This window comes from Struthio camelus, chromosome 25 (assembly GCF_040807025.1).
Source record: "Struthio camelus isolate bStrCam1 chromosome 25, bStrCam1.hap1, whole genome shotgun sequence".
Lineage (NCBI taxonomy): Eukaryota > Metazoa > Chordata > Aves > Struthioniformes > Struthionidae > Struthio > Struthio camelus.
This window is the reverse complement of record NC_090966.1, coordinates 494,771-509,124: the sequence shown is the minus strand read 5'-3', so window position 1 is coordinate 509,124 and position 14,354 is coordinate 494,771. Positions and strand designations below refer to the sequence as shown.

At 50.3% G+C, this 14,354-nt stretch overlaps 1 protein-coding gene and 1 long non-coding RNA gene across 9 annotated transcripts in view; one reads left to right on the top strand and one right to left on the bottom strand.

The window, feature by feature from the left end:
• Positions 1-9,444: 9,444 nt before the first annotated feature.
• LOC138062267 (uncharacterized) lies at positions 9,445-10,856 on the bottom strand. Its single transcript, XR_011136335.1, has 3 exons — positions 10,798-10,856; positions 10,386-10,525; positions 9,445-9,660 (listed from the first exon to the last, which is right to left on the bottom strand). It is a non-coding gene; the product is annotated as an uncharacterized lncRNA (long non-coding RNA).
• A 1,797-nt stretch (positions 10,857-12,653) lies between these two features.
• MYO1D (myosin ID) overlaps positions 12,654-14,354 on the top strand; it is a 157,860-nt gene continuing 156,159 nt past the window's right edge. For 6 of the 8 annotated variants that reach the window (XM_068919001.1, XM_068919005.1, XM_068918998.1 and 3 more), the window contains exon 1: positions 12,654-12,833. In XM_068919001.1, coding sequence (XP_068775102.1) covers positions 12,739-12,833 — 95 coding nt within the window. In that variant the 5' untranslated portion in view covers positions 12,654-12,738. Of the gene's footprint in view, positions 12,834-13,466; positions 13,574-14,354 lie in introns of those variants that run through there. The other 2 variants (XM_068919006.1, XM_068919004.1) reach the window with 2 other exon arrangements.

The window sequence follows — 14,354 nt, the reverse complement described above, 5'->3', positions numbered from 1 at the left end:
GAAAAGATATCCAGCCCTGTGTCAGATTGTTGGTGACTGAGCCCACCACTGCCTTGATGAGCTGCTCAAACAATTACTTACCTTCACTGTCAAAAACAGTGTGCTTCATTTCCAATCTGAATGTGTCTAAGTCAGCCAACAGCCTCTGGGTAGCATTTTTCTTTTCTTTGCCAGACTGAAGAACCCTCAAGTGTCGAATCTCCATTCCTGCTACAGGAACTTGCAGAGACCAGGTCCTTTCTGAGCGATGGGTAACACCAGTGCAGCCTGCTGTGGTCCCCCCAGGCAGAGGATGCAGAACTCGCTCCGTGCTCCCCGTGTAGATGAGAGCTCCCAGCCAGCCTGTGATCCCTCCTCCCTGTCCTCTAGATCCCAGCTTACCTATCCTCCTACGTCACCGATTACGCAGGAGAGCCCCATCCTCTTTGTAAGGCCTTCATTTGTTCACATCCAACTCCCTAAGTGATGGAGGTGGTGCCGGCCTCATCTACACCCCTCCAGCCTCTCGGTGCTGCCTAGCGCAGATCCAAACATGTGTCCTGGCATCACTGACCCCCAGGCAGCAACGCAACGAGGTCACAGTTCGCCCCAGATCTGTTCCTCACTTTGGTCCCTCTGCTATGGGCTGGGTTGTGGCCAGGTTGTGGATGTGCAATGGGGCTGGACTCTCCAGGATGCTTCTGGTGCTCTCAGCTCTGTAAGACCAGATTCTAGTTTCCCAATTGGATGGCTCCACCTAGTGCTTGGCTGAGGACAAGCACTGATGAGAAGGACTGACCCTGGTTCTTATACTGGCCTGGGCAAAACGCTCTGTTCAGGTACTTGCATGAGCCACCATCAAAGCAGCGGTGTCAGGGCAGGGTGACTAAGCTGAGGATCTGGTTTGGGTTAGGACTGGAGTTCAGCAGCTCATCTCTTGGGTGTTATCCCCTGGAAAGATCTGAGTTCAGGTGTCTGGGATTTCATGGGGTAGCAGAGGGAGCTGATGCGGATGAAGAGGCTGCATGAGCTTCCTCACTCTTGGTGAGGAATTAAGGCTTCTAACCTGCAACAAGCTCCCCTGGCCTCCTTGAATATCAGAGGGGTATGGGGAGGAGAGACCAGAGCACTGGGGAGTGGCGGAAGAGTCTGGGCCTTTTCTGGTTGATACCGCAAGGCGGTTGGTCTGGCACCTGGAAAACAGCGGTGGACAGAAGAAAGGAGAAGTATGGAGAGATTCTTGCTGTGTGTTGCATATATTAGGAGTTAATTAATTCCTAAGCCCTAGTCCTGCTCTGATTAGAGCACAGTTTTAGGACAAGAGCAGGTCCTTGAGCAGAAGCAGTCAACTGGGATGAGGACACTGGGAATGAGATGCCTGTAGCAGGGCTGAGGGTGGCCGGACGTCAGCTGCCATTTGTGCGTGTCATGTCAGCGCAGCTAGAGAGTTCCCAACCTTAGTAGGTCTAAGAAGAAGCGGGGTTTGTGGCAGGGAGCCTGCAGGAGTCAGACCCACAAGCAAGATCACATTGCAAAAGCAACTCAGAGCATCCTACCGGCTCTGACACGCACTGCCTCTGGGGCTCCCTGCCTGTACAGAACAATGGTGAGACTGGTTCACTTAAGACTTGGATGCTTCTGGCTTTCTTGGAGCACAGCAATCCTGTATCCTCTTCTTAGCTCCCACTTCCTTAAATATTTTGCTCCTGCTCTTCCTTGTATCTTCCTGCAGATAAAATTTCCTCCCTCAACATCAGACATACCATCCTTGCTTTATCTTTACTAGAGCAAGCTCTGGCTGCCTGACTCATGCCCAAACTTGACATTGAGGAGGTGGGCAGGTAGGGATGAGGAGATTGAGTACAGCTCCCTGTCAAAAGTGCCTGCTGTGACCCAGGCTAACAATATACCCTGAAGCACTTCACTTCTTTAAATCTGCAAATCTTTTCTCTGTTTCAGCCCATCATGAACTTGCTGGTCACAAAATTCTGGTAGCCAAAAGTGAAGTCAAACAAGTTTGGGGCTCCAGTGTCCAAAGATAACCCCTTCATGCCTAGCTACCTGGAAACCACTGAGATGCGCATCCAGGACCTGTCTGTCTCTGGCTCTGTATTCCTTTTGAATCTCTGCTAAGGTACACCCAACATCTAGAGCTTGATTTTGGGGGGTTTTTGGTTCTTCCTCATAGTCATCCATAGCTTTCCCAGGAACTGCAGCACAGAGGAACTGAAGCTAATTGCTAGCAGATTCCACTGCACTTGACCATGCTTGACTCATGTCCGGGACAATTCCCTCATAACCAGGAGAGCTCAAGGCTCAGGCCTGCAGTACCTGGAGGTAATAGTTGGGAGGAAGGTTATTAACAGTTGCAGCATGTTTTTTATGACTCATTGAGAAAGTTCAAGCCCTTGGGAGTCCTGTTGGTAGAACAACACAATGTTTGATGGTGAATGGAGGATTACAGTGCTGAGTTACGCTGATACCATACTGCAGAAGTCGCTGGGCCAGATGTTTAAGATACAGGAATTTTTTTGTATTTTGCGATAAAAGGAAAAACTTATTCAGATTTTCAACATTCTCTTGGCATTAGGAGCCCAGGTACATATGAAGGATCTTCTTAGGCATCTCACTGCATCTTAGATATCTTTTAAAGTCTAGCCCTTCAACTAGAATTCCCATGTAGAAACTGCATTTGACTGGAACTTGGGTACCTTCCAGGGAAAAAGTAATATAGGGAGGTTGTTATTAGCCTTCAAAGCCTTTTTAGGATAGATGAGTTAGGAGTTGCTTTATTTTGTGCTCAGGATGAGCAGCCTTGAATCAGGGAACCACAGTGAGGTCTGGGCACCTTCTCCCTTCACTAACAGGAGGGGAGGGAAGAGCACGTGTGCGGGTCTTGGTGAAGGTGCTCTGACTGTTTTACACCTTAAGACATCTGCAGAAAGAAAGGGAACTGATGGATAAAGAAGACCCAATACGTCACCTATTTTCATCAAAACAGCTAGCTGAAGGTCAGGACCTTTGAGGTTACATCAGCAGGGAGGAGACATTCTGACGGAGCTGAGTATTTATTTGGTGCAAACCATTTTATTTATGAAGATGGGACAAAGTCCTTCCAAAACTCCCACTGTGCTTTGGTTGCTGTACAGCTGGCTCCTCTTGCAGTCCAGCACTTTTGCAAAGCTCGCGTGCCAATAGGCTGGTTTGCAGTCCCTCAGCACATCCTTACCGACTCCCACAGTGACTCCACTAAACAAAGTATAGCTCATGGCGTGCACCCTGGCCGACTGCTTCACCCACCTCCAAAGAGCAGGGGCTTGCTCCTTCCTCACTAGGACAGGTCTTGTGAAAAACTCCTTTTTTTTTTTTTTTTTTGCTAGCAGCAAGGAAAGAATGAAAGAATTAGGTTGCTTGATCCAGAGGAGAGAAGCCTGGGGGAAGATAAGGCAGCTGTGGACTAGCTGACCTCTGAGTTCCCCTTCAGCAGTTCCATGTCCTGGACTCCTATGATAACAGTCCTGCCATAAATAAAAGGCTGCTACAAAGGGAATAGGAATAAACTTCTCTGTGTCTGCCTAAGAGGACAAGAAATCACAGGATGAAACTGTGGTAAGAGAGCTTTACTTAGACAGTGGAGACTTACTAAATGTAAATATAGCAAAGCACGAGAACAGATTGCCTGATGTCAGGTCTCCATTACTGGAAGTTTCAGGAAAAAAAAAAAAAAAGAAAAAAAAGATCAGAAAAACATCCATCAAGAAGGCTTTAAGTTGAGCTTATCTTGCATTGGAGCAGGGGGATTAGACAGTTCTTCAAGGCCTCCTCAGCCCTATTTTCTATGCATCTCTATTTGTGCTTTCAACTGTCTTGCAAATTCAGGCAGTCATTTGACTGCAGTCAGTACATTAGATCATCCTCTCCAGTGCAGATTTTTTGGACAAGGATTTCACTCCCATCAACATGAAAATCCAGTTGCCTTACAGCAGGCAGAGCAATGCTGTTACCCTTAGGTAGTACAACACAGTGACGTAGGCTGGAGAGCCACCCAGAAACATCACAAAGGGACTGTGGAACAGGCTGAGCTTTATCAAAAGATCTTAAAACTCCAAGAAGGTTCATATCTTTTCAATAATTTCAATGAAAAACATTTGGATGTAAGACAATGGAGTGACAAGGTAATTAAAAACTCCCTAACGCTGAACCATGAAGTTAGAGTACAGGAGCTCTGAGTTTCAGTAGTCATCCCAGGTTTCCATCACCTTCTAGTTCCTCTCCTGGCTAGTTCCCAGTCTCAGCAGAGTATCTCCAGGTAAGGAGGAACATCTTTGTCCCCTCTGCTTCAAAATCAGCTGCAGTCATAACTGTTGAACATCTCAAGATGTTTCCTTCTGTTCAGACAAGCCTGGTGATTTTGTCTGGACTCCCATTTCTCATTAGCTTGGGGAATCACAAGCATACATGTAGATATGAAGCTGCTCATGGTGAAGCTTTTGCCATAGGGCAGGTTCCTTCCTCTCCAGAAAAAGTACTGAGGGACAAGACAGTCCCATAACCCACCTCTGCCTGAGGCAGCCTCCTGATCCTCTTGCTCCTCCACCCTCTCCTTCCAGAAAGACAAACATCCTCAAGAGGATTCTCAGGAATAGATTTGTGTAAGGGGAAAGAGTTCCTCTTATTAGAAGCAGAGGCGTTATGGGCTCTATTTTATCTGCTTTCTTTTACAGAATGTCTTGTTGTGTCATGCTCTGTATCCTGAAAACGAATGTTAATAAACTCTCATATGAATAACATTCTGTCAGTATAAATTGCTATGTATTTGTGCAACAGTCACATTACAGACTTGGTAAGACTCACTTCTGTCTTCATAACATTTCCTGAAAAACTCTGTAAAAGAAGACAGTATCCATTTTATACAACTATAAAAACCATGGGGACTCAATATTTAGTTTTGTTTACAATTTAACATCCTCCTCTTTGGCTAGAGGCCATAACGTTATCATGTATCTGTGACAGACTGGAAATTTTTGTGTGATGTGTAAGATTTTTTTTTTTGTTGCTTCCTTTTTTGAAAATAGGGAAGCGGTAACTGTGTGCTTCACCAGCTCGCAAATGGTTAATGCTGGGGAGGCCCATGCTAGCAATTTACCAGTAGTAAAATTGTAGAAAGGAGGAAGATGAACTTATTAATGGAATAAAAGAAGAAATATCAGGGGAAACGAAGAAAGAGATGAAGTATCAATATAACATAGAGAAAAACTCGTACATTTAAAAGGAGACCAAGCTGCCTCAGGTGGTGCTGCTGGTACCCAAGTGAGCTAGGTGAGAGGTGGACCCAACAAGCAGGGGCAAGGAGGGATGCTCCAGGCTCACATGGGTGCCACAGTGATGGGAGACTTGGTTGCATTGGCTGCTGCTGGCTCTCATCTCCTTCAGCAGCTGGCCTGGCACACCGCAGCTTTTGCGCAGAGCAGGCGGCAAGCCACACTCACGTTGCTGTCCCCAGCAACCGCCAGTGAAGGCGCAGCTCTTTGCCAGTGCCTACAGCAAGCCCAAGAGCTCACCTTCCGCACCTTCCCAGGTTGGCACCCAGAGCCCCAAGCCCACTTCACTTTATTTCTGCAAGTAGCTTTACTGCAAAAGACAAATCTTCAGACAGCTTTGATTCCAGGATGTGCTCCGATGCTGATTTTCAGTTCATTGCAGCACCCCAACGAAGGGAACTGTGTTTGTCCATGGTTATACATGGGACAAGAGGAAGCAACATCTAATGGCATCTCCCTGCTCTTAAAAACCCTCTGCTGTGCTGCAGCATGAAGCAGCCCAGTTGCCTGTTTTTCAAAAGCCGCAGCCTAATTTAGGCTAATCTGCTCACAAAGTCTCCAGCCAGAGCTATAAAACCACAGCTGTTTGTGATTTGCGGATGGGAGACTTGATTTGGTTTCAGGTCTTGTTTTTGGAAAGGCCATCATGATTCTAAGCAAAGGTAACACAAATGGCACAAGTCCTCTCTTAACAGTCATGCACCATCAGAGTTGTGGCTCACCTTCAGAGTCCTACATTTTTGAAGGATCTGTTAATTTTAAATCCACAGACTGAAAAAAGTCCCTGTTTTGTCTTTAACACTTCCATTTCTTCAGTCTGCCTAGGTTTCTATCACCAGCAATGGTTGAAAGGAAAGTAACATGATGCTATCAAAAAAACCCACAATTTCAGACCCCAGTTACTGTAGGATTCACCCACCCCCTCCTACCAACACTGCATTCTGGCATGGCAAAGAGAGGGGTTTTTAGAAGGTTTCCACATGGCACATGCAGCTTCAACAGGGCACTTCTCCTTTAGGAGCAAGTCTCATCTTTCAATTTTTGAATTGAGGCTTTATATCTGCAGCTTTCCCCTTTAATATGTTGTGGGGGGTGGTTAGTTAAAACTGAGAACACAGAGCACAATTGCAAAAGAAAAAGCATGGACTTATGTGCAGAGCCTCTGGCCATTGGGGGCCCGGGTGCAGGGGGACTGTGCCTGTGCTCCAGAGTAAACGTGTGCCATGGGGACAGCCCATACACAAGAAATCACTGTTGCTGCTAGATCAATAGAGCATGTTTCCCTCTTGCCCCAAACTAGACTCTCTAGAAGACTTTGGGGAAGTCACTTATTTCCCTTGTGCTTCAGGTCCCCATTTGGGGCACAAGAATTTTCTGCTTCACAAGAGGGGACGGGACAGGGGGAATAATAAGGAGAAAATTCATGACAGACTGAAGCATGGATCCTGCAAGAGCTGAGGATCAGCTAAGCAGTGAGGATAAATAAGATGAGGTGCTAGATGCACAGGCACACTGCAAACAATGTCCTAGTGCACAGCTTGTCACACTGCTCTGGCTCTGCCCTAGATACAGCTATAACATGCTGACAGTGAGACAGCTGTATTTACATCTACATCAGTTGTCAACATAAGTTGTATCAGTATGAAAACCCTTGTGGGAGATGGACCCAAGCTTCTGTAGATCAGGACACTTAGGTGCTAAGCAAAAGTAATAGAAACTAGGAGCCTGGCAGATGAATCACCAGCTGTGGCAGCTCAAGACATTAGTAATTTTGTTATATCCACTCCCAGACCACACTGGAGCCCAGTCCCCAAAGGGCACATGCAGAACTGAGCTGCTTTGACCTCCAGCACATTCACACTGCTTAGAGTTTCGGTTCTTTCTAGGGCCCAGGTGAGCCATAGGTTTTCAGGCAGGAAAAGGCAGCTTTGATAACATCTAATCTCCTGACCTGCACTGGCCAGAAACCTCCCCGGTGATTTCTCATAACAGCTCCTCCACTCCATTTGAACTGCAATATGTTTTTATGTAGATAACTTGCAATATCTCTAGGTTCAGTTTTATTTCTAGGCAGGAATGATCAGCTGCACAATTACTGGATGGAGGGAAAAAAAAGGCTAAGTAGCAGTACTACAGAAGAGCAGCTCAGAGAGCCATCACATATAAGGTAAACATCATGCAAGATCATCTGAGCAGGGCTTGGGTCTGAGAGACACCTGAAATACCCCTCAGCAGTAGCCAGGTCTCCAGGTGGGTTATGGGAGCAGCAAAGAAGAGAGTAAACAATTTAGCCTATCTACAGGAGCAGGAAACAATAAGTGAGCGTTTCTACCATCTGGTACAGAGCTTCCTTATCCCCAGTGGTATCACCAGGGCGTGGAGGCCTCCTCTGAGGTTTCAAAGCAGGTTGAGCCAACCTCAGCTAGGAATGCTGCAGATAGTCAACACTGCCTGGGGCTGCAGGATGGCCTAGATGCTTTCTCCAGGTCATCCACAGCTCCTATTTCCACTACAAATAGGATTCTCCTGCAGGAATTGACCCCAGATCTATGAACTTAAACAGGAGCCAACCCTGCTCAACTAAAAGAATCAAGCCTGCTTGAACAAGGGTTAGGGCAGGCTCAAACCTCTCAGTGTGAGGATTGCCATGAGTCAGTGCATCATGTACAGCAAAGGTAGTGGTTGTGGGTAGGCACTCAAGCAGCAGCTCATTAAAACCCCTGAAGCCTCAATCCCTGGGCAGGCATCAGCACATGGCAATGCCATGGCCATTCATCACCTCATAAAAGTTTGAGTGCTCTGCAAATTTAGACATGTTGGCAGCCCTAGAAAGGGAGTACAGATAAAGGAGGCAGAAAAACAGAAGCATCCCTGGAGCCAACTATTATCTTAGCATTTACTGTGGAAATAGCCAGAAGCTGTTAGCAGGCCAGAAGCCATCATGCTAGACAGGTCTAAATAGCCACAGGAGAACAGAAACAGCAAGTAGGTACTTCTGACCAGAAGGAGCTTGGAGACAAGGGATTCAGTAAAGAAAGCAAGGGGATGGCTTACTGCTGGGGCATGAGCTGAGCTACCATCATCCATGAACATGAGCTGTGTCACGCTGCTATGCATTTGCTACCCCCAGACCAGCAAGCATCCCCAAATGCTGACGGTGGTCCATCAGCTGAGGCCACCATTGTTTCATACCTGGCAGCCCAGAGGCAGGCAGACCTGTCATCAACTCCCACAGCAAAGCCAACTGAAGAGGTCTTTCATTAGATTTGGTCTGATGACCTTTGGTTCATGCCTGTGCTCCAGCACAAGGTGATTAGCACTAAATCCTTTCAGGAAGGCCTGTCCTGTTTTCAGCCTGTGCAGTAGGGAGAAGCAGGTTACTTATGCCAAGGAGGATTAGCCAAAAAGGCTGCTGCAAGGGAGACTCATCCAGAAGCTGGTGGCATTTTGCCCAGATGAGAACACCCACATCAAAAAGAGGGTAGCTTGGCAGTGCTGTGCACACCAGCCTCCCCAAACGTCCTCCTGGCTCAATTTTAAGCTGCAGTCAGGCAATGAGGAACGTTAGGCAAACCCAAGACACCTCTGGTAAGGAGAGGAACAGGAGGGCTCCAGGGAGAACGTGGAAAGCAAAGTCACTGTTAAATGCCATCACCTTACACAGTGTCAGCCAGTAATTGGTGATAGCTGCTTCTCTCAAGCGGCAACAGTTGCATTTTTCCCAAGACTGGAATAGTTGCCATGTTCCCACCTCCCCCTTTTTTGGGCCAGATCTGGTGTGAAGAGATGACCAGCTGCAGAACATAGCCTAGACAGACCAGGGTATCAGAACAAGAGCTGCTCTGGAAGGGCAACGCTCTTTGGACTTTCAGAGGCTAATTACCTGCCAGCATGACTGATTTGCTAATATTTACCAAGGCAGGTAACCTTCCCTCCTGCAGTCTCTTCCAGGGAGGATGAGGATAACCAGACCCCCCTGGATGGGGATGAGGTATTGTCCCAATACTGCTACTCTCACTGCTGGGAGCAGCCACCCTGCCAGCCCAGGTAGGCGGCTCTATGAACCATTGCTAATAAATACTTTATTTACCAAAATACAATTAAAACACTCTTAAAACTGTTATATCTTGCCAGGTCCCTTCAATACCAGCTCCTAGTTGGAGGATCCCAGATTACTCTTGGAGAGCTCACGCAGGAGAACCAGCTTCATGGCCAGGAGGATCTCCCTGTGGGTGAGGTGATTTCTTTTGCCATAGCAGGACAGCCTGGCAGCCTCAAGCGCCACCTCCCTGAGCAGACGGGGACTGTTCAGTGAGCTGAAGGCAGCAGCCGACAGGCAGGAGGCACCCGCATTCCAGGTCTGTGGAAAGAGCTGTTGTCAGAGCCACTTGTTCCCCAGCTCTGGGAAGGGAAGCCATGTGTGCAAGGCTAGAGCCAATTCCTGGCCAGCCACAGACAACACATCTAGTTACAGCCAAGCCAAAATTTGCTTCCTTCAAAAGGCACAAGACCCTGCCATGCCACAGCCCGCTGCCAGCTTCCACCTCTCCATAGCTAGAGAGTATCTGCCTGCACCAGCTAGCAGCAGATGCTCACTTGGGTACACCAATAAGTCACTGCTGTTGCTTACAGCCCCTAGAGGTGGGCTGAGCTTCATGGCTGCAAGAAGCCAGCAGTGTCCTGGAAGGAATCTTTATATCCTCAGCTTGCTCAGGGCAGGAAGAAATGCTGTTTTTAGTGCCCTGCAGAGCCCATGTCACAAGCCTGTTGGAGTCCAGCATTGGATGTTAGCTCCATCACCTAGCCTCAGTTAGCTTTCAAGTCATTTCAGCACTGGTACTACAGCCACACACAGTCCTTGCCCTGAGCTAGCCGAGGGACCTGCCTCATAGCTCAGCCAGGCAGGGCTCCCCCAAGATCCATCTGCTGCTCCCACATCAGCTTAGCTGGTCAAGCTGAAGGCTTCCAGAGCCAGCTAAGTACACTGTCCAAAAGGCTTGAATACCTAGGCTTAGATATCCAATTAACCAAGCTCAGCTAGGAAAACAGTTCAAACACTCACACCCAGACCCAGCCAGGACTCACTTGATTGAGGAGTTTGTGTATGTAAGTGGAATACCCTGCTTTCTTCTTCCTACTGTAGAGCCTGAGGCAGAGGAGACTTTCCCTGGCTTTTCCCACTATTGCCTTCTTCCTTGGGAGGTAATCAGAGCAGGACTCCATCACTGCTGCCAATTAAAAAAAAAAAATAAATCAGTTTAGTACTCATGCTCTTTGCAGACCTGGAGCAGTTCAAGTCAACTCTCCCCTTCTGCTAGGGGAGAAGCAAGAGCAAAGCAGAACCCATGACAGCAGGGCTTGACACTTTCTGCAGCCCCAGAGCTAGCATTGCACTTACAGTAACATAACAAACATGAATCACATTGCATGAAACAAAACTGGAATACCAACAGAAAGCTAAACACACCAAAAAAGCCAAAATTAAAAAGAAACAAACCTCAACAAGAAGCTGCTGCTACCCTAAAACACCACCACAGGGCAGGAGCAACAGCCATATATGTGGGGGGGGGGGGGGGGGGGGGATTCAATCAGCTGGTTCAATTGCCTTCAGGTGCTGTTTGCATCCTGTCTTCCCTGCCAGGCTCCAGGCAAAAAGCTGGCTGCTCCAGGCACAGCTATGCAGGGCTTTATATGCTGTGCTGTGCTGTGCTGTGCTTGGTTGGTTCATGTTCCAGTCTGCAGGTATGTGAGCTTTGGCAGGCTTGTGTTTGCATGACAAAAAAGCCCCCTTTGAAAATGGGAGTGATCAAACCAAACCAGCTGATGATTTTTTTTTCCCCTCAGGATGATGCTTTAATGCATGGAGTGTTTCTAGCTCCTGCTAAAGGTAACCAGCTTATACCAAACCAGCTACCTCGCCAAGAGCCTTGTATTTCAATGGCTTGCTTCTAGGTTTTTTTTTTTTTTTTTTTTTTTGCTATATGGTGGTTTGGCATTTAATTTAGAGGGACCTGCTTGCTCTGCAAGGCCAGCAGCAAGGGTGATGGGAGTCAGCAGCCTCAAACTTGCTGCTAATTAAACTCCCCTCGGTATCAGCAAACAGCAGCCTCTAGATGGGAGCAAGCCACCAATTAGCAAAAACCCAGTTTCCCTTTTTAACAAGCACCAGTCCATGCTGTTGTTTGTCATGAGAGCCCTGGAAAAGTCTGTAAAAAGCCAACCACAGCCCAATAGAGAAGCTATTTCCAACCCTTGCTGGTGATTTTTTCCATCTCCCGCCCAAGCAAAAAAGGTGGCAAGTTGGGGATGGGGAAACATCACTGAGCGAGACCAAGAGGGCGGTCAGGTCATGGCGATGCCAGGGCCTGTGGAGACAAGACCAAAGGCAATTGTTCCCGTTGCAAGAAGGAATGATTGAATTGTATAAAAATACCTCGAAGGCTCTCGGTGCAGCAGTTGTCTGCAAGATGGGGCCTAAAAGGAAGCGTCTGCAGCGCCGGCGCCAGCAGCTCGCACTGGTGTGGGGCAAAACTGGAAGAAAAAACTAAGAAAGGCTGGATTTGGTGCAAATTGGCACTGCTAGAGGTTTGCAGCACCTTTGGTGTCCTGCTGCAGCCAGGACAGATCCTGCACCCCTCCCATTTCCCCCTGGCTGGGGTCACCCGCAGGACCCATAGGTGTCCCTGGGGTGCAGGATCTGGCCCTGCCCTGAGGCACCCCAGCGTGGGGGTTCCATGGGTGCAGGAGCTGGGCTGGTGGTGCAAGGCTCCAGCGTGGGGGCTGGTGGGATATGGGGGTGTCCTTGGGTGCAGGATCTGGCCCCATCCTGAGGTGGATGGGAGGGGGGTGTGCAGGATCCAGCCCCGCAAGGTGCATGTGGGGGGTTCCTGGGTGCAGCACCTGGCCCTGCAGGGTACGGAGGGGGGGTCCCTTAGTGCAGGATGCAGCCTTACAGGGCCCTATGGGGGTGGGGAAGACGCTAGGTGCAGGATGTGGCCCCACGGCACCCTTGGGTGGGGGGGTCCCCAGTGTGCAGGCTGTGGCTGGGGGCACCCTCGGGTGGGGGGTGTCCAGTGTGCAGGCTGTGGCTGGCGGCACCCTCTGGTGGGGGGTGTCCAGGGGGCCGGCTGTGGCTGGCGGCACCCCCGGGTGGGAGCTCCCCCGGGCGCAGGGCCCAGCGCTGCCCGCCAGGGGGCGCCGCAGCCCCCGGAGGGCGCGGGGGCGCCGCGAGCCGCCAGGCGGCGCTGCCGCCCCCCCCGGCCCCCCCCGGCCGTGCCCGCCTCGCGCCCGCCGGCCCCGCCTCGGCGCAGGTTCGGGCGGGGCCGGGCGCCCTGCGGGGAGCAGCGGGGCCGGGCGGGCGCGCGGGCGGCGGCGCGAGACCAGCCGCCACCCCCGGCCCAACCGCCGCCGGCCGGCGCGCGCGGTCCCGGCTCTCGCCATGGCGGAGCAGGAGAGCCTGGAGTTCGGCAAGGCGGACTTCGTGCTGATGGACGCCGTCACCATGCCCGAGTTCATGGCCAACCTCCGCCTGCGGTGAGCGCCGCGGGGGGGCGGGGGGCGGCCGGCGCTCCGTGAGGCGTGGGCCGGGCGTCGCCGCGCTCGGCAGCGCCTCCGCGACCCCGTTACCTCGGGCCGGCAGGTGGGGGCCGGGCGGGTGGCTCTGCCCCCGGGGCCGCCGCTGGGTGCTCCGGCTGGCGGCGGCGGGGGCTCGGCCGGCTGCGTGAGCTGAACCGGCCGGACCCCTTGGCGGTGGCGGGCGTTGGCGCCCCCCCCCCCCCCCCCCGGCCGGGCCCGGATCGCCGCCCCCGGGGCCGGAGCGCGGGGTTCCCTCTGCGAACCGCCTCAGCTCGCCCAGGCGCTGGAAAGCAAAGCCGGCGGGAAGCGGGGGAGCTTTCTGCCGCGTTACAGGCGCCTGGGGCGAGTCAGGGGCCGGCGGGCGGCACGGGGCCGTGGGGCGGGTCGAGCCGCCGCGGGCGAGGCGGTTCCCCTGCAGCTAGGGGAAACTTCAGCTTCTCGCGCTTGCTGAACAGAGCTCATCTCTGCTTTTGTTTTGTTATCCATCTAACAAACCGGCTGTGCAACAGGTTATCTCGCATGCGCTAACGTGCCGGTAGGATTAAGATGGAAAATGCAGCAATAAAAATCGCTTGAGTCCAAGGCTGCCCCGGTTCTGGAGGAGCTGTGAATCAGTTCACCTGCGCAGCCTTGTCACGTTAGCGCTTCAGGGTCCTCGTGCTTCTCTTTCCCTTCTAAAAATGATGGGCTTTGGTAAGGTATGTGTTTTAATTCATGCTTCCTATCTCAGCACTTAAGTATAATTGAATACTGGGCAGCACTGATACAGAGGAGAGCTAGTAGGGACCCTTGGTCTGAGGCTGTCTTTCACTTTCCATTATAAAAGATTCATGTGAGCTTTTCTCGATAAACTCTTCTGCCCCTACTTCTGCAAGGATTTAGTATTTACCAAAGAGAAAACCTATAGGATAAAGATGTGGCTTCTTCTCCGTCTTTTGCCCCCTCCTCCCATTTTGCTCAGGTTTTACCAAGTTCTGCAAAGTGCCTGTTCCTCTTCTGCCACTCACGTTCCTAGGAAAAACGTTGACAGCAGGCCAAATTAATAACTTGGCAGGCCCCTGCAGTTGGTGGAAGCACCTGAGAGCAGCTCCGGCAATAGCCGTGGGAAGAAAGCTAGTTTAAGTGTCCTCAGCTGTTGTAAAACTACTGAGGAAGGAGAAGGTTCAGGTCCTTTAGGCAATTGTGAAGTCCCCTCTGCATGAAATCTGTAGTTTTTGAGGTCTGACCGCATCAGCCACTCTAGTGCTCAGGAATTTGTGTGCTACGCAATTAGCTATGGAGCTATACCCATCTTCAGTGGTACTGAAGTGTTAGGGCTTGGATCCTGGCAATGCAAGATACAAAAAACTAACAGCTGACACATTTGTGGGTCTTTTTTTCTTTGATATTTTGGGTTTTTATTTGGGTTGGGAGGGTATTCAATTGTATTCAAATATGAAGAAAAACATAATATGAACAGTTGGGCCTTGAGCATTAGGA